The 26,441-nt window shown below is 42.4% G+C and overlaps 1 protein-coding gene across 1 annotated transcript in view; it reads right to left on the bottom strand.

Annotated features, from left to right (window-relative positions):
• Positions 1–26,441, bottom strand: part of disc1 (DISC1 scaffold protein) — a 65,729-nt gene that overhangs the window by 36,995 nt on the left and 2,293 nt on the right. Inside the window, exons 2-9 of the mRNA XM_088934185.1 lie at positions 22,676–23,646; positions 21,803–21,872; positions 14,644–14,797; positions 12,512–12,626; positions 12,056–12,288; positions 6,235–6,289; positions 3,198–3,300; positions 1,972–2,160 (exon numbers count right to left, since the gene is read on the bottom strand). Of these exons, the coding sequence (XP_088790311.1) occupies positions 1,972–2,160; positions 3,198–3,300; positions 6,235–6,289; positions 12,056–12,288; positions 12,512–12,626; positions 14,644–14,797; positions 21,803–21,872; positions 22,676–23,646 (1,890 nt within the window). The remainder of the gene's footprint in view (positions 1–1,971; positions 2,161–3,197; positions 3,301–6,234; positions 6,290–12,055; positions 12,289–12,511; positions 12,627–14,643; positions 14,798–21,802; positions 21,873–22,675; positions 23,647–26,441) is intronic.

The raw sequence follows: 26,441 nt of genomic DNA, 5'->3' as shown, positions 1-26,441 counted from the left end.
AAAATAGACTTTGCACCCCTAATGGTTCAGAGTATTCAACCACACCACAAGGGAAGATGCATCTCTTCAAGGCAATTAGAAAACTGCTGACCTGAACGTTAAAAAAACACACAAAACAGCAAGAGCCCCAAAGAGCAGAAAGTGGTTCTCATCCTAGACATGCCTTAGTTGTGAATATGCCTCTGTTTTTGCTCATCCAAGTGGATGCACTACAGGATTAAGGGTAAAACCAGTTCTCTCTTTGCATTGTTTTCCATGAATGTGAATTAAGTTAATTGCTAAACATTATCATTTCAACGGGGAAGAAGATTTAAGAACCCTCCTTCTAGTGTTCGGATAGGAATTAATCTTTAGCCCAGTCTGTTTCCATGGCAGCTCATGAGCGGAACATTAATACCTACTTGCGTGACAAGTAACAGTGTGAAGAAGACTGCTGCGTCTATCTTGTTAAAACACTGCAGGCGTACGTTTGCTTTCTCAAGGTGCGAGATCAAATTAGCACACCAACACAATACCACACAAGAGACTGCTACAAGAAGAACAGGTAGAAAACGTGATTGCTTATTTTATAACCAGACATAATGGACGAACAGGCAGCTATTTTTATTGTATACACTGCGATCATATTAGAATGTCCAGGGCTGGATCTATTTGCACAGCTTAAAGCAGCGGTAAATCCCAATACCATATCATAATCTGTTCTGTGAGTGCCCCTGAACCCCCAGTGACCTTGCACAGGACAGATTAACGTTGATCATAAACAAAAGAGCATTGTGCCAGGCTCCTGCTGTGCACTGTGCCACCACAGCTGACCTTCTCACGCCACCCTGCTGCTCTGCTTTGCCCCTCCAACCCCCAACCAGATATTATACTGATCTAACATGTGCATTGGACACCAAAGGAAAAAACAAAATATATGGCTTGGAACTGTAAAAGACCAATATAAACATATTATACACCACACAACGAAGTCAAAGGATGTTTCACCAGCTAGAAATGCATCTCAGAAACTGCCAAGAAGACTAAACTCCAGCTTTCAGCACAAATATTCCGAACACAGAAGAGTTCTGATGCAGCAGCAGAAGCACTGACCTCAAACCAGCTGCTAGCTAAGAGGTCATCCCTTCACAGTGCCTGAGGCCAGTCAGGGCCAGTTCTGCCTGAAGATTAGAAACTTGGTTCATGTCTTTCAGTTCTGACTTGTTTTTAATATCGTGAGATCTGCTTCTTGCCAAATGTACTAAATTCTATTGATTGTGTCCTATCTCATTTAATCAAAATGCCCATTGTGCAGCCAGAATTCAATTTATGAATGATAAATTAATAGCAATTAGTAATATTATGCTCTTCATTGGTAACAGATTTCCTCACTTCAATTGCTGGTGGCTTCAAATACACAAACACATGTGCCTCATGCCTCTCGGTCCCCATTGTAAGTGGGGCATACATCAACAGATACAATTCCCCTTGTATAACGAGCAAGGTTATTCATGAGAAAATCACATTAATTCTGCCCCAGGAGAACCCATCAGCACATCAAAGACCAGGAGATGAATTTGACACCCTTTATGTGAAGAAATTTGAATTCCTTGAAGCACCGATTCTATGATGCAGTAGTTGGCCATCAAAAAAAACACCCCCAAGTGCAGGTCAGTGAATTTGTAATCTGTGATGGTTAGCAGCATTAACAAAAGAGTAGGGGGATCACATTTTGGGTGTTATAACTGCAGAAGGCAAGGCAGAGAAAACACCTCCTGTGCATGCACTGGTGATCACTAGAACATCAAATGCTTTGAGGGCAGCCAGAGAGCAAAATGCTCTGAAGGCACAGAAGCCATTAAAGATCTTGAAATCTAGCAGCTTTCACATACAAGATCTTAATGAGCACTCAGTCACATTGCATGCAGAGATGGTTAAAACTTTAAGGTCCTGCGAGACTTGAAAAAACCCACTTATTCTGTTCCCACTTACCGAACTCGGCTTCCTTCAGCTCCAGCTCCTGTTTCAGAAGGTCATGATCCACCTTCATCTTTTCAAGTTTTTCACTGTTACCCTCGCTCAGAGCCTGCAGCTTCTTAATCTGCCCTTCCAGTCCGTCTCTCTCGGCACACAGCAACTTGATCTCCATCTTTACCTCTTTCGCAGTGGCAAAGTCGCTCCCTGTGCATTCAAAAGGAACCGTTTTTTAATAACCATGCCAAAACCAAATTTGGAGATTCCAAAAGCAGATGGCTGGTCATTGGCTGGCAAACTGTCAACATCAAACACTGCTAAAACTCCTCTCTGTTGCTGGAAATTAAAGTTCAATCCTGTACATTTTTTTTCATCCATTAAACATGGTCCGCAAAACTTGACCACAATGCACATAGCTATTGAACCCATGCCAAAAGGTAACAAGATAACAGGAACTTCACCAACGGCATGAAGCCAGAGAACTAAGATCTGGCTCGTGCTCTTGATGTCCTCCTAGAACCAAACCAGCCATACACAACCCCCATGACATCCAGAGCATCTGACCAGTTGAACACGATGCATAAAGCCGATGTACTGTAACAAGCTACAGCTGTGCAAAACACAAGGCAGACCTAGCACAGCAGAAGAGCCACGCCTATATTGAGGGCTACAGTCTGGAGTAGTGACTAGAGCTCTAAACGCTAGACCAGGGAGCTGTAGGCTCACATACCAGGTTGGACACTGTTCTTTTACCCTGGAGCCCAGTACTTCACTCAAATTTAAGTAATGCCCTGCTGTAAACAGGGGTGCTCTCCTGGTCATTGTCAGTGAGAAAGAGAATTTATTCTTAGCTGGTTAAATAACGGATTTAAGATATTAATTCACACCAGACCCAAATAACTTGACCTTGCAAGCGAGCGTTACTCACTGAAGAGCATGGAGGTTACGGAGGCGTCAGAGGTGAAAGGTGCCTGTAAAGGGTTGGCAATCAATACAGTTTTATAGCATGTGTTTTCCACTGAACACAAGGGGAAGCCCCCCTTGTGCATTCTCAAAAACATGAACCGAAGGACCTTCTAATACCTTCTAGTTTGTTTCTACTACAGATGGAAATAAAGCAATTGCAGAATACACATTACAGGACCTTTGACACTCAGGGCTTAGCGACATGTGATTACATTAGGAAACAGGACCCCCCCCAGCATACACAGTGTTTAATAAAGAGTGTGCAACAGTCACCCTACCCGATATGGCTGCCAGTTTGGCTTCGTGCAGGGTCAGTAGCTGGGTCTCACTTTCACTAACTTTCTTCCTTAGGCTGCTGCACAGCCTCTGACTCATGAAAACCTAGATGGAAGAAGACAGCCGTGCAACATTATTTATTTAGATGAGAAAGGGGTTACTCGAAAAGCGCACTTCAAAAGCCTCCCAATGTACAAATGTGACATAACAACCACTAAAGAGTAATGTAGCTTATCTGAACTGCATTTAACTAAGAAAGTGGAAAAACCTTTAAAAGGTTTTCTTTCAAAAGATCTATGGATTTGGCTTCAGTGAGTGTTTTCTAGTTTTTAATGGGTTAGACCGCTCTAGAGTGAAAAGACTATAGTCCAGAAAAGCGCTATATAAGTGTAAGCAATTATTATTATTATTATATAACTAAGAACTGATTAAGTCCCTTTGTGTTGCAGGTTAAGGGAGTCCACAATACACCGTCAACTGAAAACAACTTTTTATTAACACGTCATTGGAAAGAATCGAAATAAACAGCCCAGGCATCTTTTTTAATTTATTTAAATCCTTTAAAACTCTTCCATTTCTGGGGTAGCACTTTAAAAATGTTTTCAAGCACTCTATATTTTTTTTTAAAGCAGGTTTTTGAACAAATATTTTCTCGTCCCAGCACAATGTTGCCAACTGCTTGTCTACAATGGAGTAAAACAAATCAAAAATCCCCATATTAATAATACACAAGGAAAGAGATACTAGACAGAAATATAATTAAAGCAAAATTACCCCTTGAAATATAATGGCGCCCAGTGTTTTCCTTTTGACAGTGTCTCTCATAAATTTGCGGGATGAAACATTTACTTGATCTATATTTTTGTTTGCATTCTGTAATGTTCATTATCCATGTTTAAAATATTTAACTAAATCCATGAGACTCGAGGGTTGCTTTTCTCTGGTGCATCACTATATAATCTACTGTATATACACAGTATCAGTTTCTTCCCATCAAATCACGGGACATTTCGAAGTGACGTCTAAGCTGCAATCAGCGTAGTGCAACTCAGCATTTTGCTTTGCTCACACTGGAGACAGATATTAAGTGCTGAGAAGGGCTTTATTTATGTATCAGGCGAGCAGGGTATTATTGCTGCAATAGAGAAAAGACAGCAATGCTCAGTGACCTGTGAAGTTTGACAGCCCACAGTAGCAGCACACCCCCTGACACATTCAAGAGCACACAAAAGTGGCAAAGGAAATGTTATGCAACAGAGGGAATATCATATGCACCTGAATCTTATAGAAGTTCCTACTATATACTGATTTTTCTGTATGCTAGTTGTTAACAAAGGGTAACTTCATCCAGCATGCGACCATCCATAAAAACCACTGACCTTGGATATGTTTTAAAAATTAAAATTCTTCCAAAAGCAGATCAATCATTTAATTTCTATACATGAATTCATTAGATTTATATAAACACTGCATTCCCTCCTTCTACAGTGGTTAAGCTTGGTAACTAGCCTCAATAATGTCCTTCTGTTTGCCCACTGCATAATCTATCTTCATCTCCTCAGTTTCCAACAAAGTATCTCACAGCTAATACCTAGAATTGTTACAGACCTATTAAACATGGTCCTTAGCTAAATTCAAAATACTTTTTGAATGATATTTTTAAGGAAGGTGAGAAGGGAGGAAACCAATTTCAATGCAGAATGACTGAATAGCCTTTAAATTAAATCTTTAATAGCTTTAAAATCATAATCTGCTTCGGAGCCAAGATTCTTTGCAATCTGCTTTAACAGTGGCTTTTCCATTTTTCCATGTTAAAACATTTGCCATATGCACACATAGGCAATATAATAAGGGAGCTGTATATATTTTTACAGAAAGTTAAAATATACTACTTGGCAGACAAGACTCCATTGTCCCATTATTATACCCCCAGACACTCTCCCTTCCCACCTGCAGAGTCAGTGACACTGCTTGGTTTTCGGAGTATTTTTCAAGGCACGTTGCCAAGCTCTCCCTATTTGCAGACTGACTGTGCTCCCTGTCACCCTCACTTGATACACCCTGGAGCCATGACAAGAAAAGTGGCAAGTTTCAGAACCTCACACAGCTCCTCGCGGTGTAATACCCCTGAAGTGTCTCCTGGGATAGATTTGCCCTGTCTAAGACTAATACTGAACCATTCCCTGAGCTGCCCAATGTCAGCCATCAGCTACACACCACGCCACACAGTGAGCAGAGCCACTGTGGACTGCACACTCTGCAGCTGGAGGTGAGGCTTGTGGTGGTTCCTGGACTCACCAAACCCAGACAAAAAATGCTTTAAAGAAAGCAAAGAAAAATGCACATGATTAAACTGTTAGACAAAAGCTTTTTATAAAAGGAACAAAGTCACTCAGACATACTGAAAAAATATCAGTAAAACAGGAAGTTAACATAGGTGCCTGACATAGAACATTCAGAATTATATTACTTTATAGATAGGAAGTGACATTATAATACCTATGGCCTGCTAGAAAATAAGAATTTCTTCAAGCCAGACAATGGAAATCCTTTTTTGCTCAGGTGCTAGTAAGTCGTGATTTGTCAAATACAGGAGTTTTCTGCCTATGACAGCACAGGACACAGTACATTAGGCTGAAATGAAGCCCACTAAAGCCTACCAATGTATGCTATCTTCAGCTGTGGGCATCAGGAGGAGATATAACATAGCAATGGAGCCGAATCTGCATTAGGCCAGCGCTCGATGCTTGAGTTCCAGGTAAGTTGCCCAGTGAATTTCACACACACTTCACTGGAATTGTCTTACACTCCACTCCTCACCATCAGAAAGCCTGACTGATCAACAGTGCTATGAAATCATGAAGCAATGAAGTGAACTGGATTTGGAAAAAAAGATCCGGCACCACAATTTTATCTTAGCAATCATTTTTGTTTCTAACATGCAATATGTGCTTTTTTTCACACTTTTCTGATGTCTTAAAATGCATCTCTCCCTTCTAAAGCGGTCTGCTAAGAGAGGACCTGGTGATAAGCTCTTACTTTGGCTGTAAGCTCTCTGATGGCCACGCTCAGTGCTTGTTCCTGCTCCTGGAGGCTATGGAGAAAAACAAACACACAATAAAGATTAGTTCATGGTCACTGTAGACTTGTATAAATCCACCAGTCTATACCTGGTCTTCAAACAGCAGCATCTTGTACACAGACGTCGTTTAGCTGCTACTTGGAACATATTTTTTCAGTTTAGATGTGATGGGGGTCCATACAATTTTACAATGAAGTATGTAGAAGTGGTCGTTTTCGGCTATAAAGACAAAGAAAATACTCATAGGAGCAATAGATATGCCATCTCTTGCCACAAGTTCGGTCTCTTAAGAAATACATTTTTACATTATCTTTAAACAGTCTGTGTCTTTTTCTGATGCTAAAACCACCCTCCTTCCTAGATTCCTGCGTCTGTGCTCTGGTATCTACAGCTGCTTGTATACCCATAACGCTGCAGTAAAACTAATTAAAATAACAATTACATAGATGAGAAAAAGCATATTTTTTATTACCCTTCTCTACAAAAGCTTAAAAATAACAGTCCAGTATGTGTCAACTTAGGTATTGAAAAGAATAATGCATTTTTTCCTGCTTAAGCACAGCTTGGGAAAAGGGAAAAAGGTAAAGAGTTTATCTGGCAGTAGAAAAAGTGGAGCCATTTCTGCATGTCTGAAAAGCTTCGAAAGCTGCCCTGTAAATTTTACCTCAGCATTTTTCATCAAAGACTCCCAGCACACTAACACGGTGTGCGCACAAACATGAGTATTCGAGAAACTCTTCCCCTTCTATACTCTGTAGTACCAGACATATTATGTTACAGAGTCCTTACACAGTAAAACACTGTGGCTGTGCTCCTGCATGATCAGGAACTGTCAGAAAATCCAGATTCCACATCATAACCTGCAGAACCCTTGTAGGTACTGAAGGCTGGTATGAGCTTTAACAGACCACACCACTGGAGATGCCATGACAGCAGTAAGAACTAAACCAGCGATTACAGCACGAGACTGGCAGGCACAGTTTATGTTTCCAACAACAACAACACCCCAGGGAGACAAGTGCAAGTTACGAACAGGTCGGCTTGGTTTAATCTCAGCGCTTTTTTTGATGCTCTGATCAGGTCAGAAAACAAAACAAAATCAGCAAAAGCCTTTTCCGACCTCAGCCCCCCATGCTAGGACAAGCTGCTCCGTGGTTTTTTCACTAGTTTCCAATTAGTTCTTCCTTCTTCAGGTATTCTTGCCCATCTTACCCTTCCTACTATTCTCCCAGAGCCGGACTAGGCTGGACATAAGGGCCAAACAGTATATTACATCAGTTTTTTATGACACGCAAACTGTAATTTTGAGATCCGTCAGACCAAAAAAGAACCATTATCATAATATGATCACTGCTAATTAGTCTTGAAATTATAATCGTGCATGAAACATCGAAAAGTCCAACCATACTATCCGTGTCATGACGGCTTCACAGGAGTTGTCAATTTCATTTGAACCAGAATCCACAAAATATTCTGAAAAGCTGCAGGAGTCATTGTTTCACCAGCATCTGAGAGATCCCCGACCCTAATCCTGACCCTAACCCTTCCTCAGTGCTCAACAAGGCACGCGCCCCATCTTCTGGATTCCTGGTCACAGCCAGCTCGTGCTCAAACCTGCGACATCAGAACCACGGACCCTAGCACCTTGTACAGGGGACCTGGTTGAGCCCTCCACTCTTGACCTTTCAAACCAGGTCACAGAGACCCCAGTGTCAACCCTCCCAGAAAGCAAACTGCCCCCATTTTGGTCAATCGTTTTTCAATGTCTTGCACATCTAAAAACAGCTGTTTTTTTAAAAAGTCAGTTCTCTTAGCGCATAAGTCAGTGACACAGAGCATTGCCGTTGCTGCAGACTTTACAGAAGAGGCCAAATCTTATTTGTGCTCTAGCAGAAGGGCCTCCAGGGAAACTCTAATGACGTCAAAAAGGGGGCACAGATGCCTGCTAAGGTTCAATTCCACCAATGTGACTGGCTAACAATTACAGTAATAGTTAGATGAGGCCTAATTACTCCTTTTCTTTCCATCGATCTGCAGTACAATCCAGGTGCTTCGCAATCAGTAAAACTGTCTCATTCCACTTTTTCCCCAAAAGGAAACCTTGTAGCCTTTCACTACTGCTGGTTCATCTATTTTTAATTACAGCTACAGAGACTAATCAGGAATCTTCTCCAAATAAGTGGTAATTAATTCCCGTGCTGTGAAAAGCATTTCGTGAACGCTGTGGGCTCTGAGGTCAGGACAGAGGTGTGCGTCCACCGAGAGCTCACCTAGTGCCTGCTGGCTCTGAGCTTCACTCCAGTCAGAGAGGCTGCCAGCCCTGTTCAACAGCAATTAAGAGGACCTGCACTGACATAAATAAATAATCAGTGAAACATAATAATTAAACTGTGTCCGGCTATCTGTTTTTTTTAATGAATTTTCACTAAATTAAAGGGATATGGCTCTACCCAATTGCAAAACATTTTTCGTTGCATCAGATTGTTTTGTTCTACAAATAGTGTCCTTGGGGTGAGTCTAATTAGTTTCTTTTGCACGAGAAAAATACATAATCACCACCGAGCTTTAATTATTTAGCTGTAAGACGTTCACAACCGCTAGCGAGAATTCCTCACATTTATCTGTAATAATTTAAATCGACAGTGTGTGAACTCAAACCGTTGTAAAATGATTGCAGCAATGAGAATGCCTTATAAAAGTCTTTCTCTCTAGAATGGAAAAATAAATAATTCTGCACAGGCTCTGATTAGAGTTCTCAACCCTCTTTCTTTACAACACAAAGAAGTTCAATCTCATCTCATGCTGGAATATCAGGCCAGAAATTAAAAAATATATATTTAGGCTCCTGTTGACAGAATTAATAAAGCCCCCCAGACTTTTTCCTGTTGTGAAGCAAAACAAGAAGCCAGAACTTTATGGTCTGAAAAAAAGTCATGTCTCTCATCCTACATGCTAATCCTAAACATATCCTAAAAACTGACGAGAATCTTCCAACCATCTCTCCTACACTGCTGCTAATTAAATCAATTAAAAATAAAAGACAAGCCCTATGAATCTGAAAAGAAATGAAAAGAAATGGAGTGTGAAAGAGGGACAAAAAGGCCTCCATTCATAGAGTGCTCATGTACAGAAACTGCTCTGGCTAAGACCAGCATCATTTTATCAGAAGCAGTTGGGGAAACAGCTCCACCCTCTGGACCAAAAGATACCAAGGAAGCAAACTGCTGTAACTTCACAAAGGCAGAAAGGGTGATGCGGATGAAACATTATCAGCTTACAATAGTTCTAAGCAATCATAATCATAAATTACGCACTGTCACTGATTTCTTATGAACATTTAAGATTCCTTCAAACGTCAAAAAAATTATATGTCAAAAAAGTCCTTTTACTGTAGCCTCAAAGCCAACCTATGACATTTCAACTACACACCAAAAATAAATAGACGAGGAAAAGAAGAATTTACATCTTATATTTTACTTTCTAAAGCAGGTGAAGTGCCTTGTGCCCGTCTCTGTGTTGCCCGTCTGAATCCATTAATTACAGACCCTCCTGAATGCACAAGATCACTGGCGGGAAAAGCAGAGTTCAAACTCATTTGCAGAAAAGTCAACAGAGGTGAGCGCGAAATAAGGAGACAGGACCAGAACGAAATGGAAATAAGATGAGGGAGAATATCACCTAACCTTTAACATTATTCTCAGAAAAAAACGAGCATTGTCACCATTTGGAATTGGAATGGCCTGCAACACAACAAAGCAGAGAGTAAGAAGACACATCTCAACCTAAGGGACTCCATCCCTCTAAGTCTAATTACAAGCACAAAAGAGGACAGGAATTTTTGTGATATTGCACTGTTTTAATAACTTAATGAAATACTGACCAGACTGACCAATACTGAAGCACAACCAAATAGAAATCCATCACTCCTTAAAATAGAACAATTATTTATTATTAAAAATCTTGGTCAAATCCATTTCTAGGCAGGACAAGGCTGATGCTGATAGGTCACTGAAGAAAATATACAATGTGACCAAGCAGGCCAATCTGTACTAGTATTTCTTTACAAAAATGATTTTTTTAAATTATTTCTTTTTAAACAGTCCTTTGATCCCTATATTGAAGCAAGTCTCTGTAAACTCATTTTTGTTCAAGAGACAAATTAAAGAGCCTAAATGGGGTTTCCTTTGTTTATCCACTCTCCCAGGATGTAAAAAAAAAACTAGGAGAGGTCTGGCAAGTCGAAGAAAATATTTTCCTTCTGGATCATGCAAGGGTACTAAACTGAATAAAGACTGTAAATATGTAAGTGCTGAACAGACTGCTGTGAGAACCTTGGATTTAATGTGACCTTAAGTTACAGAAGATTGGAGGGACTTTCTTCCCTATCTCTGTCTCTCAGCAGGCCAGCTGCATTGTCACCTGCTGTGAAAGAGAAATTCAAGTCTTGCCCTGCTGTGTGAATGAAAACCTCCGACGGAAAACGCTTTTTAACATCATTTTCGCCACCTGATTGCTGAACTTAATGAGAGCAAATTACACATCTGCTACTCACTCGAAAGTGCATTTTGATTATTATTATCATCATTAATTTTTTTTACAAAGTCCAGCTAGTTCCACACAAACTGAATAATACCTTGCAGCCCCATTACACAGTACACACTGCCTTTAAGTGTAAAAATAATGCTGTGATTGGAAGGAAATTGGAAGGAAATGCTGGAATGAGAGTCTGCTGGTCTCATTCCAGTGTATTTGTGGGAGGAAAATGTTGAGGAGAGCTGGTCTGATTACTTCATTAGCACTGATTTAGCAGCTATTCATTCTTAAATGTATTCAAATCCCCAAAGCAGACAGAAAAGGCGATATTTTTCACAAATCTAAGCAGAGTTTTAACAGAGAGTGCAACTGGCGGCCCACTGAAGCAAAGCAGGTGTGAGCCTGGTCAGTACCTGGATGGGAGACCTCCTGGGAAAGCTAAGGTTGCTGCTGGAAGAGGTGTTAGTGGGGCCAGCAGGGGGCGCTCACCCTGCGGTCTGTGTGGGTCCTAATGCCCCAGTATAGTGACGGGGACACTATACTGTAAAAAGGCGCCGTCATTCGGATGAGACGTAAAAACTGAGGTCCAGACTCTCTGTGGTCATTAAAAATCCCAGGGTACTTCTCGAAAAGAGTAGGGGTGTAAATTTTCCATTGGCCTTTACCAATCATGGCCTCCTAATAATCCTCTTCTATGAACTGGCTTCATCACTATGTTCTCCTCCCCACTGAGAGCTGTTGTGTGGGGAGTGTACTGGTGCACTATGGCTGCCATCGCATCATCTAGGTGGGGCTGCACACTGGGGGTGGAGGAGGGGATCCCCATTACCTGTAAAGCGCTTTGAGTGGAGTGTCCAGAAAAGCGCTATGTGAGTGTAAGGAAATATTATTATTATGAAACCAGTACTGTGGTTACTGGCTTGCAAAATCATGGAATAATCATGGATAATGGAAAACACTGTATGTATGAGAGAGGCAAAGTAAAACACAGCACACTGTAACACTGCAACACAGTTTTTAGTTTTATATGCAGGACTGGAGAAAATGGCTTCTATACTGTATGTGGCGGGAAAAAAAATCCCCCAGCTTCCCTTCCTGTCCTGACCCTCCCTGGCCAGGTGAAGAGTCTTTTTCAGGGCATTTTCAGGGCACTTGCTTAAAGCAGGAAGGTGCTGGAATGGACAAATGGCACTGGGCAGTGGATGTGGGCAGGCAGATCTCATTAGCATGAGAGCAGAGGCTGACCTGTGGATGTGTGGGGGCAGTTCTGTGCACAGCTGTGCTCGGTGCTCAGAGGCCACCAGGTCATCCAGGGCCCTGCTGAGGTCCTGTAGCTGGCCAGGAGGGAAGCTAACCAGAGGCAGCTCCTCGCTGTCGTCATACTCCATCAGCTGCTCCTCCTCCAGAACCTGGCGATCGAGCTGGCTGCTCCGGGCCTCCAGTTCTGACAGCTTCCTTTTCAGCTCCTGGATTTCCTTCTGCAGTGGAGAACAAATGGGAGAAACCGCTCAGGACAGAGTGAAGTCACCAATGGAGAGATATGTATATAATATCCATCACACTCCACACTACCCTGCAGGATTGTACGGGCTGGTATAGACGGTATACCTGGGGCAGCCAGAACTGAAAACCTTCATGATCAAGAAGTCTATCTCGTTAAGTGAAATAAAAGCCAAATACTTTAATTAAGGAGTAAATTACCTCGATCTGCTGCTTCTCCTGAAGGAGCTGTTCTCTTCTCTGCACAGGGCACTGAAGATGTGAGCATGAATCCCTTTCTTGTTTCTGCCACTGCTGGCTCTCTCTGTTACTGGGCCTTGAAAAGGAAAGATTGTACCTTTCCCGTTTACAAAAAGCAAATATGCAAGCATTGAATTTGTTCAAAACATTATGTGAACATTTTACCGAATTAACAATAAATTGTTAAAATAGAAGGACAGGACCTGCAGTTGACAGAGCGTAGAATTTGTGTGCCAAGTGACACAAAAGTCATTAAAAAGTCATTTCAGCTCATTGTAGACACAAATTATGACAAAAGAGACCTGGGTAATACTGATGTCTGAAAACACGTTTTCACAAACCCATCTATTGAGCTGATCTTTCATGGTTTTATTTATGTAATTAACTGGGACACATTCTGTCAGAAAAATACAGCGTCTTTAGAGTCACAGGCTCATCAGGCTGGAAATATTCCAGGCTCCTGGAGTGACAGGTGAAGTAAAGGTACATACCTTCCCCCTGGATAGGAAGCTAGTCCATCACCATATTACCCCCAGCAACCCTGGGACTCGTTTATACAGTGAACTGGGTAAACTGGGTGAACTGGAGACACTGTACCTTGTTACCCAGAGCAAATAACTTGCTCATGGGTACATCAGCAGCCCCTGAATCAGGAACTGGAACCTACAACCTTCCAGTTAGCAGTCCTGAATCCAAACCACTACTCCTAAACTGCCCGAGAGATTAACAGTAAAATTCTATTACAAATTCTATTTCAAATTCTAATTCTGTAATAGAATGTAATTCTATTACATTCAAAACACACACAGCTAATTGCCTGCTACAAAGTAACCCGCATTATTCTATACTCTCTCGCTTTGAAACTCTAGTTCATGAACGCTTCTATATAAGATACTCCTTCCTTTGATGATCGAACTCCTGCAGTACACAGTCAAAGCACCTCAGCAGCACTACTGTAGAAAAACACCAGGGCGTGACCCCTGCTGCCTGACCCATTTTTCCCTTCCCTTTTGGAATATCACAAATGACAGGGCAATAAGAAGCTACTGCAAGTATTAATTACTAGAAAACTGAATACCATAACCTTACCTAAAAAAAGGTAAGGTTTCACACAGCTCCACATCTCTGAAACTCGGTGTGATGAAAACCCTCTTAAACTTGTAGCTGCTGTTCCTGATCCAGCCACTACAGTCATGATTTACTGTCAGATACAGCCTCACCGTCAGGGCTGCAGGGTACGTTATATCACTTTAATTAGTAAAATGTTTCATTCAAAAGCGTGAGGCAGGCAACTTTTTTCCTTCAATTAAAAATCGGTCAGTGATGCTGTCACATGAATCACAGCCAGACGTGTCAGTGTCAGTACAAAAAACGGCACGCCAGTTTCGAGAGGTCTGATGTCTCCAGCCAGTCAAGCCAGGACAAGGTCAGAAGTTGCATTAAACAAACAAAAAGTCCTGAATTCTTATTCCACCGCAAAATTACACAACCCTTTAGTAGAACGATCTCCTAAAATAAGAGAAAGGTTACCCTTAGTAATGACACTGGAAGATAAGGTTGCAAAAACAAATCTCCTAGGTTTGGTTTGCAAATTCTGGAAAAACACTAAACATCTGACCAGGTTTTGTTAGATTTCTGTGGGTGAGAACCCAGACCAGTGGTACTAAAAGAGGCAGTGAGGAGTTTAATGATCACACTCCAGTGTGCTGGAGCTCACTTGGCAAAAGCCATCAAACAGCTACAGCAGAAGCTGTGCAATAACACATCTCAGCCTCTCTTGTGCCGAGTGCTTTATGATTTTTATGGTGACATTTGGAGTGGAAAGGGCACATGTTTCTTGTGGCACAAATGTTTTTTTTAAAAAAAACACTACAAATATCCACACTTTGCTGAAACACCTATAGTCAGTTTTGTCCGTGTAAAAGGTTACATTACCTGACACGGGTGGGAACTGGTTTTAAACTAATGGCACACCATTTTGCGGGCAGGAGGGGTTGTTGATGTGGTGAACGTGCTGGATTCCTGACACGCTAAAAGGCCTGACGTCGGTCTTGCGGTATTCAGGGTCTGAAGGCTCGTGGCCGGACACTCACCTGCAGGCGGGGGTCGCCTCCTGCAGTGCTCCCGTCACCTGATCCCGCAGCCGCTCCAGAAGACGGGACACTGCAGGGTGTCGGGAGGGAAGCTCAGCTGTCAGGGAGCTCTTCTCCCTGCGCAGTTCATCCAATTTGTTCCGAAACCTTTCCGCTAGAATGACAGCAAACCCCTGTCTTAGTTTTGGTTCCCGATAAAGATTTTGCAAAGAGCATTCTGAAACATAAATGTATTATTATGCGAGTGGGGCTTTATGGACCCCAGTTTCAGATTTGTACATTCCAGGGGACTGTGGAGAAACAAGTCTGTAGAAGGTAAGGTCAATAATATAGGTATTCTTACAGAACAAAACAAAATTCATACTAATTTCCCATCTTAAGTTACCATACGATGCGTTTCTGTGAGACACAAAGCAACATAATAATATTTCTAATTCTAATAATTCTGGTTACTCCACTCAAAGCACTTAAGAGGAGATAGGGACACCCCTCCACCTCCACCAGTGTGCAGCCCCACCTGGATGATGTGAAGGCAGCTATAGTGCACCAGAAGGCTCCCCACACACCAGCTCTCAGTGGGGAGGAGAGCAGAGTGATGAAGCCAGTTGAGAAATGGGGATTATTAGGAGGCCATGACTGGTAAAAGCCAAGGGAAAATCTGACCAGGACACCGAGGTTAACACCACATGAAATCACGAAAAGTATATGATGGAAACATTTCTTCTTCGATAACTGTCAAGTCAGCTTTAGTGTACTGGGCAGCGACGTCTAAAAAAAGAAGTAAAATATTGATGGAATCTACCGCATGTCTTTTCAGTTCAATACACATAAACGTGAGAAGATGAAGCATACAAAATGGGCGAGGTGGGCTCCTGTGTCACATGACACAAGTGGGTTCCACTCTCACAAGAGGGGGGGACACCAACACCTTCCACAGCAGCCACTGAGGGATACTGGACTTCTGTCTGGGAGCAGAAAGTGCTTTGAAGGTTCTGCAGCGCTGGGAAAACAACACGTTGTGCCATCCCCTCAGAGGGCTGCTTTTCAACACAGATCTCCTTCCAAACAATAAGCTTCTGTCACATCAATGTGCTGTCAAATCTGTCATTGCCAGAATACTCCTCACCAGCGCGTGCAGCCATGGATTACATAAAGGTCAAGTGGAAAAATGTCTATTCCACTACATCACTGCCACATTTTCTAAAGGTCAATTTGCAAACTAAAGCTTAAAAAAACAGTAATGCTGAAGTCAGCACGATCCTCTTTGCTCCTCCTCTGAACCTCATTTATGCCACAACTCTTGTAAGGCCTGAGCAATGTTTCACCCAAATACTAATTTAACATTTATTTTGCTCCTTTTGGTAGGCCAACTTAAAATGTAATTTAAAAAAAAACCCAACTATGTATTTAGACCAAACTAGCTGCATTACGTTTATAAGGACAGAGGGACATTAATGAACATGCATACTTACAAAAAGTACACTGTGAGATGTGAAAACAGTCCAAATGAAGCAGACTTTCCAAAAATATCTACGCGCGGGGAACGCAACTGCATGCTGTAACATCAAAGGCCTGCTGCTGTTCAGAGCTGACACACAAGGGGCAGAAGGTGGGCTGTGCACTAGGTCATGACTCCATAGAAACTGACCCCTGCTGGGGTCTTACCAGTGTGGTAAATAGTGAAAGAGGCTCGTCTGAATAGGCTGAGGAAAAGGACACAGCACACAGACTGTGAAGAAGGAGGCACTTGTGAAAGGACTTACACAAAGCCATGGATTGGACAGACACTCAATAGCTGACGTGTGACAAGTGAACCACGCTGGAAAGAGGAACACGTGCAGTAGGGATCACCCGGCTGTCTCCAAACTGCAGGCAGCTCTACATGAAAGGCATCTGAGTAATACTCAAGCTTTACAGTTCATGAGCAAGACCTCATTCGGGATATCGTATTCAATTATGGACACTTAGAGTTCTGAGAAGAGCAATAAACTGCTGCAAGAAACTTTAGGATTGCTTAGCTACTTCTGACTATTATCCACTACCACCTACAGCTGAATGTTGGTTTTTATGCCCACTGTTGTTCACTACTGTATATTGTCAATTGTATGTTATTTTTATTTTGTATGTTGTATCATTTTGATTACTGTCTTTTCATACTACTCGCCTACTGTTATTAGTTATTGTGGTCTTGACCTATCTGTACACTGGGAGAAAGAGTTCCAATGCCAAAGTCACAAAAGGCAAATAAACTTTGAACTGTACTGAAGAAAGGATGAAGGGGGCTTGAACAGCCTTCTCCTATCATCTCTCTTTCGTACTTAAGTCCTGAAGAAGAAAGGGGGATGGGCAGATGGAGGCCGAGAGATGCTTCAGTTTGCTCCTGATTTACTGTATATTTACATAGCTTCAGGTCTGCTACATGTAATCCCCATTCACACTGGGAACGTACTATACTGTGTACTTCACTGTATTGGCCTGGTACCTTTTTCCCATTTAATTAACCTGCATTATTTTTTATTTTTCTAAAACAGGCTTCCAGGAATGACTGCTTTTGTCGAACCCAGCCTGACTGCTGATAAATGAAATCACAGGATCCACTTGCACAACAAAGCAGGCAATTCTCATTCCTTGTCAACAGCTTGGGCTCAGCAAATCCCAAGACGCCCTCTGTCGAAAGCAAGACGCTTCAAGAGGAGACATCAGAACATCCTTGTCAGAGCTCCCTCTACTGGTCCTGGCTGAGCTCAGCCCCCTTCCAGGAGCGCACAGGAGAATCCACGTCTCAGAGACAGAAGTTGTCAGAAGAGCATTATTTATTTAAGGCCTCGGTCTCAGAGGAACAAGCTATAGAGCCTTGGGCTTAAAAAGATCCTCATTCCAGGGAAAGGTCAGAGTCACGATTCAATGTAAACTGCAGAAAACTCAGAAAAGCATCCTCAAACGCACTGCAGGCAAATGTGAAAAAGAAGGAAAGGTGTTCAGAAACGGCACTGAAGAAAGGAGTTATTTTTTACAATAAAAGCTATCCATCCAAATATGTCATATTTTCTGTAACTTAGCATAGATACAAGAAGGAGCTATCGATTTTTAAGAGTGCATTACTTTAATGACACAGTCTTCTTTTACAAATGTGTAAAGTATTTAATAATCATTAAGTAACTAAGGAATGATTCAGTACTTCATTTATTGGCAGATTCAAAGTCCTGGATTGGCATGGAATCCCACCGCTGCTTCCTTAGGGCGGAGTGGTGGCTCTGTGGCTAAGGATCTGTGCCTGTGGCTGGAAGGGGTGCTCCAGGGGCGCCGTATAAATGGCTGACCCTGCGCTCTGACCCCAAGCTTCTCGCTTACAGAGCCACACCAGTATTGTATGTGTATAGAACTGTTTAGTTCGCAAAAAAAGAGAAAATTGTCATGTTGTGGAAGTTTGTGGGTTTTCTTTTATTTGTATGAGAGAGAGGTTAAAGAGAAAAAAAGTTTTGGTTTGCCAAAAGGCAAATTCCTAATGCAAGAAATTGTATATGGCTAATAAAGAGATCTTATCTTCTCTTAATTAATGGGATGGAGGTTTCCCCTGCTTTAATGCGTCTTTACAGCTGTCACAAAAGAAGCAATACCACAAGCTGCCAGTCGGGGGCACCAGTAACCGCTACGACAGTATGTCCTTTTATACTAATACAGCCGCAAACATAGCTCGTTGAAAGTTGAAAGTTTCCTCCTCAAAAAGCTGAATGTAAAAATCGAAGAATATTCTAAGAAACAAATCACTAATTTGTTCAATTAAAGTGCCCGGAACAATAACTAGCAGATACTAAGTTCACAAGGATCTGAACTTGGAAGCAATGACACAGTACAGACAAAAAAGAAAACGACTTATGGTTTCAAACACAGCACAAATAATACCGTAGGAAACTCCAGAAAGTTTTTAGGCACTGCAATGAGTTGTCAGCAGAACGGGGATATTTTTAGCAACAGGCAGCCTAGTATCCTGCCAAGCTGAGAAGCTCTTGAATGCCCGTGCCCATTATGTCTGTTGCTGTGTGCAATGGCACCATTCACAGACAATATGATACCACTTCTCTGCAGCTGATGGCCAAAAAAAAAGTTCTGTTTTTTTTATTTGTCAGATCTTCTGGTCTTTTGCCTGCTCTAGACTTCTGCTAATCGGCATCAATAATGACCAGACAGAAGGAAAGAGCAAGAGATGAAAACCCCCTATCAGTGAAGTTCTCATCACCTGGCCAGGGTGGTTTATCTGTGGACAGTGAGGACCAGGAGACATCAGTCTTTATTTCTCGTGAGACTAGACAGCGACACTCTGGAGCCATACAATGACACACGCAATAAAAATTAATTATATTTTTAAAAAAAATGACAAACAAAATGTCCTATTCAGTTAAAAGAAGCAATCTCCCTTGAATCAAACTGATAAACGCCTTCCATCCTCACTATTGCTATCAGTCTGTACAGCATGTGCTGACAGCAGTGGTCAAATTCACCTTTAATTCTGCACTCTCAGAACTGTGTGGTCCTCCACTTGCTTCCGTTACATGACAAAACTACTTCTGGTGAACTTCAGCCACGAGTTCTTTGCTCTGCCTTGTGCCCCAGGGAAACTGAGACAATACAACATCACTTTAAAAATAAAATAATCTCTACTAGAATAAAAACTAACAACAAAAAAATTAACAGAATGGAAATCCTATTTATGCTTCACAAGAAAACTGACGCAGTGTATTTTGATTCTTCTTTCTATAAATATACTATTTTACATTACAAAGTGTATTTATCATTTGGTGGATCATTGTGAACCCAAAATCAAAACAATGCTAAATCTCTTCAGTTGCACACTGTCTCTGTTTATTCACAACCTCTGGGAACAGCAGACAGACCCACCTTTGTCATTGATGTCATTGTCTTTCTCACTGCCATTGAAGTAAATAATTTCCTTGACTTCAGTTTTATTAATAATAAGCATTCACATGTCCATGCTATTCGGGTAATGACATCAGATTATACCAGCTTTATCACACTGTTTAACAATGACAAAGAAAATATAAAAGCCTAGTCTTGTTCTTTGAAATAAAGCAACCAAAGGTTAAGCTCACAGTTTGACAATGTAAAAAAAAAGAGTAAAAATGAGTGGAATAAGATTCAACAATGAGGAAAATTGAAAATAGCTGTACTTAAACTACTTATACATTTAAAATAACAGAAAATTTGATATTTTTTCCTTAAATCACCTACAGGCAGAGCAGTGATTCAAGCCAACACTTTAAGCAAAGCTCTGCAGGAAGAGGAAATCTCAGTGCACTTGAGTACTTACCAGGCGCAAGCTCATGTTCCCACAATACAAAGCATTGCAGGCCTTAATCAGCTAAAACCCCTTGATGAAAAACACAAAAGCCTGGGGATTAAAAGTTTGAAATGCAAGAACTGTTTGCATGTAAAAAGTGTTTTAAAAGTTGTTGGAGCGCTTTGCCCTTGCTGGCTCATGCAGCAGTACTGTAACATTCTGATTCCTCCCCTTCTCTTTTCCACACACACACACACACACACACACACACAATTTGGGAGGACAAAAGTTTATAACTAAACCTTGAAGTCGCTCTTCTCTGGCTTGTGGAAGGAGAGGAATGGAAGGGGAGTTCTTAAACAGCAACACAACCAAAGGGCCTGTGCACACCAGGACAAGTGCAAGAGAGCCGGAAGAGGAGGAGACAACTGGCTGTGCTCCCATTTTAAAGGCAATCAGAAGAGCAGGCTCCACGCCGAGACAGGAAGTGACTGTCTGACATCGTTACAAGCGGCCAGAGAAAGGTCTCCTGATCCTAGAGGAGCCAGCTGCGTCTGGCGTTTCTCCAGCAGAAGGGAAAAGCCTCCAAGACGAGCAAGGAACAGAAGCTGCCATCTTCTGAGAAGACAATATCTAAAGACTCGTTTTAAAGAACTTCACATCTTTGACAGCAGAAACTTCAAACTATGTGTAAGGAATCCAAGTGAGGAAGTAGAAGGATCCTATGCAGACGAGAGAGAGTAGAGGCAGCGCAGGTGTCCAATCCAAATCGTCAGACCAGTTTGTGGTCAAAGAGCAAACTAAGTCCAAAAAGCCAAAAGAGGTCGTTCGAAAGGGTTTTCCAAAAGGGCGAGATAGGAGCTCTCCAGGAGGGAAATCAATACCAAGTGAAGAGCAGAGAGTTCTGAGGGCTTAAATATGATATGAAATAAAGATGAGTGAAGACAGCACATGCGACGGCGCTTGGTGTGATTAGTCAGCTGCTGAAACTGGTTAGCTCGTTTGTAGGTAGATCTCCGATAACTGGCGGCTGGGACACTGTGTCCTCATTTATTCTTTGTATTCAACACATTGTATTCAACACAATCCCCAACAACAGTCAGTGATGATGATGATGATGTAACAGCCACATGCCACTGCTGGAAAGACAGCTGGGACCCTGAGCCTGGGTAACCTGGATAAGGGGAATTAATAACAAAGCCAGCAACTTGGGGTCTCATTTAAGGCAGTAAAGACTGCTGGACCAAAACTGCCCAAACGGCCCAACAGAAGACAGGCTTCAACTCTATTTCAACTTCCTGCTGCAAGGATTATACAGAACGGGTGCCCCACATTTCTGTGTGTTATTGTCTCCACTGTTTTGTTTTTCTCAAAGGACTGGTGCTTTCCTGCTGTCTGAAATCCTCTGAATTCACTTGAGATGCACCAAAAGCAATAGGTTTTGAAGTAAATTGCCAGAATGAGTGCAACTTCAACAGGCACAAATATATTGTTTCCTCTCTGGAATTCACAGCTTTAGCTGCAAAAGTGAAATTCATACTGTAGGGGAACACATGTCCTGTCACTGCTTGGGATTTTAGAAGGCTGACACTATTAAGCATTACTGGATTCAGACAATATACCCATTTTTCTTTTGTAAGTGCATTAACTGAGCTTTATTGTTCAGTATACGCAAAAGCTCATTTTAACATCAAATGCTTAACACAGTTCATTCTACTGCACAATGCAATTTAACCACACTGAAACAGTGTCTTTGTTTTGGTTAAAAAAAAAGAAACAAACCAAAGTTGATCAGAGACTTCTTTATAATAACAGTTTCCAACTTGTCTCAGAATTAAATGTTCTTGTGTTCAATAACCTTACCTCTGTCATAGTCATCCTCTAGTATTGCATTTTCCTGAAGTCTTTTGAGCTTTAGTATCATAGATTCAATCTAAAGACAAAATAAATGGGAAAAATGTTAAACATTTAATTTTTAAAATGTTCAAATAAACACATTGCAGAAGTCAGTCTCAAGAAAGCAATACAAAGAGAAATAGTAATCCATGTGTGATAACTGCGTGTGATCTCCAGGTCATTAATTAAAGTCAAGGTATGAGGTATGTAGGTGAAAGAAAGTTTCCAAATCAGGTAAGACAATGAAGCACAAACATAACAATGTTGTACTTTTACAAAGACCTCAACTAGGGAACCTGTCGGCTTCTCTTTAAAAAAAATCTGTTATCACCCATTATTATTGTTCGTCTCGCCCAGTTTGGAATAGCCAATTAGTGCATACGTTTCTCATGTTTCCATCCCTAGCTACAAACCCTGTGACGGCACACAGGGGAGAATGAGGAAGTGCAGGCAGACTCCTCCCACCCACCCGACTTCCAGCCGATTTCTAGCACATCACAAATCCCCTACCGGAGCAGGAGCGCTGAATGGAGGAGAGGCGCTGCTCTCACTGACAGCAGCACCTGTCTTTTAACACTTCACTACAGGCAGTCCACACGGGGTCTCTGCAACTGATAGCTGAGATGGGCCCCGGACACCTATTCCCACCCTGACCTTGGTGGCACTCACCCCACTGGGCAAGTCACTCGGGGAATCCCAATCACACTGAACGAGTGAGCCGACCCAGACTCAAACCCGTGATCAGAGAGCTCCATCCAGTTCTTGCAAGAACTCTTAATGACGGAGCCACTGGAGAGTCCCCCCCCACCCCACCCCTCCTCTTCTCATCAGTTTTCTAACCTTTATGTTGGTCCGGTTGCCCTGGAGACAGTCCTGCAGGACCGCTTCGTACTTCTTCATGAGCGCGTCCCAGCTGTGGTCCGAGCATGGTGTGCTGCTCTCGTAGCCCGAGGTGACCGAGGAGCCGGCCGACGCGGCGTCCGAGGAATCCGCCGACAGGCAAGACGTGGCTTCAGCGTCCAGGGAGATGGAGTCAGAGTCCTGGAGACTCTCTTTCATGTCAGCCCTGGTCTCCCGAGAGCCCCCCTCACTCCGTCTCTTCTCCCAGGACGGGCCCTCCCCGTCCCTCCACAGATCGGCACAGAGGAAGTCCTCCTTGTTCCGCCTTGGGGACACAGATCCGCCTTCAATTTGGTCTCCTGTCGCCTCTGCTGTGCAGGGGAGATGCCTGCTCTCCTCCGAGGGCTCGCTCGCGGAGTCTGGCCCGCAACTCGAGATCAGCGAGAGCCGGATGAAACTGAAGCTGGAACTGAAGGGCTCACCAGGTGGACCCAGAAACTCCTCCACACCGCTCAGACGGTGGGACCCTTCTTCCAGCTCACGATTGCTCTCGGGCTTCTTCTGGTTGCTCCCTGGGGCTGAAGCGCTTTCCTCCTGAGGAAGGTCTGCAGGGAAGCACCTTCCATAGCCGAGGCCTGGGCCCCCCTGGTCGGCATTCGAAAGCTGGTGCCCACGTGGCGATTCTTGTACCACTAAGTACGACTGGGAACTCGGGCTGTCGGAATGGTCTGCCCAAGATCCGGAAACATGATGTTGACCGGAGCTGGGCTTTGGGGTCTCTGCTGCGACACTGCACCCCGAATCGGCTCTGTGAACCTCCCCGTTTTTCGCAGGTCGTTGACAAGGCCTTTTGCTGACCATCTCAGCAGGGAACCCCCGCTGCTCCTGCAGCCCACCTCTCATGTACCCTGGCCTCCTGTAGAGCTTTTTCCTCCGAGAGCTGCTTCCTCTGGGCAGCAGAACCGGGTCACCTGGCGAAAAGATGGAACAAAGATCAGCCAGGCTTTCAAATCCATTAGAATCTGAAACAACTGCAGATTCTGCATTCTCTCCAACGCAAAGCCCAAACAGAAACACCTCCACTCTAATGCGCGACACCGGGCGTACCATGAATAACCAGCACCAAAACTGCTCCCAATTCGAGGAAGCGCTTCAAATGTGCTGTAGAAATTGCAGGGCCCAGGCAAGGAGCACAGCTGTTGTGAATTACAGCATTCAACCCTGCAGTTCTTCCTGTTGTCTCAATCATCTCTCTGTTCAACAGCACCAATATATCAAACATGGTTTCAATGCATGAATGCGCTTTAATTCTGTTATTACAGGGACATTTGATTTGAGAAGGCAATTATTTTGTAGGACTCATTTTTTACGTATATCTAAATCATAACTCTGGGCCTCGATCGACATTTACATCCATGCAAATTAATAACCAGAACCCACAAAATATGGGTATATTTTTATTCCATCAGCATCCTACACTGCCTTCCAACGGCCGTCAAGGGTGTCTTTGTCTCCCCATCTGTTCCAATGGCGCACTGTATCATGTGACACAAAAGATGCCACTAACTTGCCCACACAGGCAAAATACTGATGCATTCTAAACCAAGACCAGGGAAAAAACACTGGCGACATTCAAGGCCCTGAATCCATGCTAAAGTCATGTCAGGAGCCAGAATAAACTGAATGTCAGTATAAACTCAGCATGTCAAATCCCTAGGTTTTGTGACTCTTGGCTACTAATTCAGAGTCCTAACTTCTCATTACTGCATAAAAACGATCGAAGGACAAAGCCTTAATTTCCAGATCAAATTAAATGTATAAACCACACACTCAGGCATGGAGTAACTTCCTCAGATGTGATTTAAAATGAGATTTATTTCATTTCTTACCATTGCAAACATTTAGTCTGGCAATTATATTGGACAATTAAGAACCCTGAGCATTAATAGCCATAAACCACTAAACATTAGCAAGAATCAAGACATGTGTTACTCATACCATCCTTCGCATTTAAACCAAATTATAATGCACCTGTTGCAGTGCTGAATCATTACTTATATTCAGATAATCATTTGTGTCCAATGTAATGTATGGAACTCACTCCATTCTCTTAAAGTAGTAAAATCATGTAAGTCGAGAGGGTGTAACACAACTATTTTCTATAGAAGAACAATCAGACACAAATGAAAGCTAGAACAACACGTTTTATCTAGAGATTGGAGGCTCAGGTTTCATAGCTCTGTCTAAAGCTTACTCCCTGGGCTAGAATGCATTAAACCCTAAATGACATGTGAGACAAGAGAGGGCCAGTGTCAGAAGAGAACTGTCTTGAACCAGGATCCAGTGACACATTCCCCATATGTCAGAGAAATTGTGTCGCTTTGTTCTGCAGAAATAGTTTTCCAGTTCAGGACATCAGATCAGTACTACACAAGAGTCCTTCTTGCTTTCAGAGCAGGAAGGAAACTGTTAAAAGACTCTATTGTGAAGCACATGAAGCAGGCTACATCACTCAGCTTGCATTTACGTATTTGCGGTAAACTATGTGGTATCAAAATCGGGATGTTTCAAAGCTGTGTTCCCTGCACTACAAAATAGCACCACAGAACAGCCAGACTCATGTTTTTGCTTGACACTGAAGCTTGACACTCACTAAAGTCTATCTTATTTACACTCCAGGCACTATTTAAAAAAGCAGTGAGCAAAATACGTAACATTTTAAGCCAAGAAAGGAAACAAAATGCCCTTTTAAGTTAAGTCCCCCCTCATTCACCAACTTGTAACTTGCAACTTGTCTCTTTGAATAGAGCTCCATATTTACCTTAAGGATTAAAGGAGGAAATTCCAGGATCCCTGCTGTTTGACAGAAGGTTTGAGAAGCCCCCTTGAAAATGGTTTGTTCACACAGCAAACAAATGGTGTTCTCCCACAACTGGCTGTTAAACCATCCACCACACAGGCGACGCAATTTTAGACCAGGACGTTTGCAGAAAAGGAAGTGAAATTGGCATTTCTCAACCCTCATCTGGCTGTATCCTGTGCAAGAAGAAGCTGTGAATCATGGGGTGAAGTATTGGTACAGAGGCTCTTGTCTGGGCCTTTAGAGAACGAAATCTAAGGTAGAAATATAATAATACAGCTCTAATGACCCCATTGCCAGGGTTGAATCCTGTCCACAGTCACTGTACGCAGCATGAGATACCTCTATGGCAAAAGAATCTGCTTGTCTGCTTCTTTAGCTTCTGTTTTAAAATGGAATTAACCAAATTTCATGTTGCTATATTTCAGACTTTTCTAAAAATTCTCAGGAATACATCCTAAAACCCAGCAAGTGAGACTCAACCTCATTCCCCTTTGGAGACTCTCAGATGCAAATGGACAAGATCCTGTCTACCAATATGCAGTTACAGAATGATAAGATGATCACAGAAGTCTGTCCGAGCCTGACCGGAATGCAGCACATATCTCCATAGACTACCTAATTTTTTTGTTTTTTAAAGCAGGGTTTCTATATTAAACCCTGTAATTTACTTTCATCGACTGGGCCTCAGCACAGCACGGCAAAAACGCCTCAGCACAGAAAGTTATACAGAAAACATCCTGTTAAGTCATGTGGAAACACAAAGCTATCACAAGTGCGTTGCCTGTAGGCATAAATAAATAAATGAGAAAATTCAAAATCTTCAACATTTCTAAGAAGTTGTGCAACAGAAAAAGGGTATTTTAAGAAAGTAAGAATTTAACAAGAAATAAGGAAGTCCAATAC

This window comes from Atractosteus spatula, chromosome 15 (assembly GCF_055471065.1).
Source record: "Atractosteus spatula isolate fAtrSpa1 chromosome 15, fAtrSpa1.hap1, whole genome shotgun sequence".
Classification (NCBI taxonomy): domain Eukaryota; kingdom Metazoa; phylum Chordata; class Actinopteri; order Semionotiformes; family Lepisosteidae; genus Atractosteus; species Atractosteus spatula.
Note: the sequence above shows the minus strand (reverse complement) of the source record. Positions and strands in the feature narration are given on the sequence as shown.